The sequence below is a fragment of the Triticum dicoccoides genome, chromosome 1B (assembly GCF_002162155.2).
Source record: "Triticum dicoccoides isolate Atlit2015 ecotype Zavitan chromosome 1B, WEW_v2.0, whole genome shotgun sequence".
Lineage (NCBI taxonomy): Eukaryota > Viridiplantae > Streptophyta > Magnoliopsida > Poales > Poaceae > Triticum > Triticum dicoccoides.
The window spans coordinates 606,631,745-606,633,642 of NC_041381.1; the positions used below are offsets into that span (position 1 = coordinate 606,631,745).

The window sequence follows — 1,898 nt, forward strand, 5'->3', positions numbered from 1 at the left end:
GGTCGGAGGCGAGGAGCGGCAGGGGGTCGCCCGTCGCCCGCGGGGGGCGAGCGGGCGTACAGGAATGCGGGGGAGGGGGAGGAGGAGAGGGAGGCGGGGGGGCGCGCGGCAGGCAGCCGGCGGCGGCGCGATGGGGGCAGCCGGCAGAGGCAGCGGGGGGCGGCGCGAGGAACCCTAGTCGCGGGAGCTCCTATTAGGCTTAGTCGTATGTAGGCATATTCATGGGTAGTTTCTTGTGATAAGTCTTAATATAGATCAGGAAGAGGATAACTTGACAGTTGACACCCTAACACTACAGTAGGAAATTCCACGTGATGTTCCTGTTCGAGCTTCCATAATTGATGAGCCACCAGCAGAACATTGCCCTTTTGCGTTCACAACGGCTAACAACTCGACAAGTCATGCACCACTGTGATCTTAATCATTAGGTTTGCATCATGCGCTGAGTGCAGTTAAGTATAGAACTGTCGCAACACGTCGAACATGGCACTTTCGGCGCGATGCTTTTTAATAAACCTAGAACATGTACTATTGCACTGACCAACACTACATTCAAACAAAGAGTAGGGTAATTTACAAGATATGCAGTATGCCCACTGTAACTGCAACTACAAGATGTTTTTTTCCCCTCCTTATTAGATTCATCACTACAAGTTAAAGACAGGCGATCTCCAAAAATGTGATGAACTGCGGTCTGTGCCATGGAAATGCATGCACCCTCATTTTTCAGCAATCTGCTACTTTCGTTGAGTTAGCTCCAATCTGAAAAGAGAATTGAAGGAAATGAGGGAAATCTGGGGTTGAGGAAATGAAATGTAGCATGGTTTTAAAGAAGATATAAAAGTTCATTGGTTTGATCCCTGTATAATCGGTGACTAGTCTTGTAAATGCCCAAAATGAAAATCAGACAAGTTGAGGTGGCACTACACTTACCATACGCTGGGGAAGCTCTGACCTCCTCATGACCCTTAGTCTCTTTGCAGTTGAAACAAACACACTGCAGAGAGTTAAAAGCATTTCATTAGGCAACGTATGTTCTTGGATCGATCTTCTTCGATAAATTTGTGAATAACTTTGACAACTTGCATAATACTAAGTAATACTCCCTCCGTCCGGAAATACTTGTCATTAAAATGGATAAAAGGGGATGTATCTAGACATATTTTAGTTTTAGATACATCTCTTTTCATCCATTTTGATGACAAGTATTTTCGGACGGAGGGAGTATGTTTGTATATTGTGCTGCCCGCCTTTGATTCTTTCCTAGCTCGACTACTGATTGTTCTCAATTAGAAGAACAAACCTCCATGGTATGTCCCCGACCAGCATCCTGTCTCCTTCGTCATCTTCGTACACTAGAGCGTATTCACCGGTTCCATCCAGCAACCCTGAAAATATTTTCTCTTCTGCTCCTCGCACTCCGCTTTCATCACAAGATAAATCCTTCTGGGCTGCAGAAACAACCAAGTGCAGAGGAAAATTCATGCTTTTTTGTAAGATACCATTATTTGACTACTCAAACTGATGTGAAGTGGGCTAGTTATTAATTCAAATTTGTACCTTCAAGAAAGCCTCGGAACAACTCTTCGACGGCAGTTGACAGCTTATGATAGTTGTCGCATGATGCGAGGTCTACTTTCCTTCCAATAGGTATCCCATCCATGTTGATCTTGATGAGCGGTTTCTTCTTGAAGACCGGCTTCGCTCTGTTGGTGGCTTCGACGTTTTGTCGCTCAGGGGATTGCTTAGATGAAGTTCCATTTGTGAGGTTTCTCCGGAAGGATCGGACTGGAGGCCAACCGACTACCGGAACAACAGCAGCTCTGCATCACATTACAGCAGCGTTTAGTTTCTATTCGAACAGTAGCACACTGTTGCCCTGCTTTGAACCCCCCCCC

General features: G+C 46.0%; 1 protein-coding gene across 2 annotated transcripts in view; it reads right to left on the bottom strand.

Annotated features, from left to right (window-relative positions):
- Positions 1–399: 399 nt before the first annotated feature.
- The window catches only part of LOC119349061 (auxin-responsive protein IAA18-like), a 2,956-nt gene continuing 1,457 nt past the window's right edge, over positions 400–1,898 (bottom strand). For both annotated transcript variants that reach the window (XM_037617069.1, XM_037617068.1), the window contains exons 4-7: positions 1,561–1,823; positions 1,304–1,451; positions 934–997; positions 400–762 (exon numbers count right to left, since the gene is read on the bottom strand). In XM_037617069.1, the coding sequence (XP_037472966.1) occupies positions 727–762; positions 934–997; positions 1,304–1,451; positions 1,561–1,823 (511 nt within the window). In that variant the 3' untranslated portion in view covers positions 400–726. The remainder of the gene's footprint in view (positions 763–933; positions 998–1,303; positions 1,452–1,560; positions 1,824–1,898) is intronic.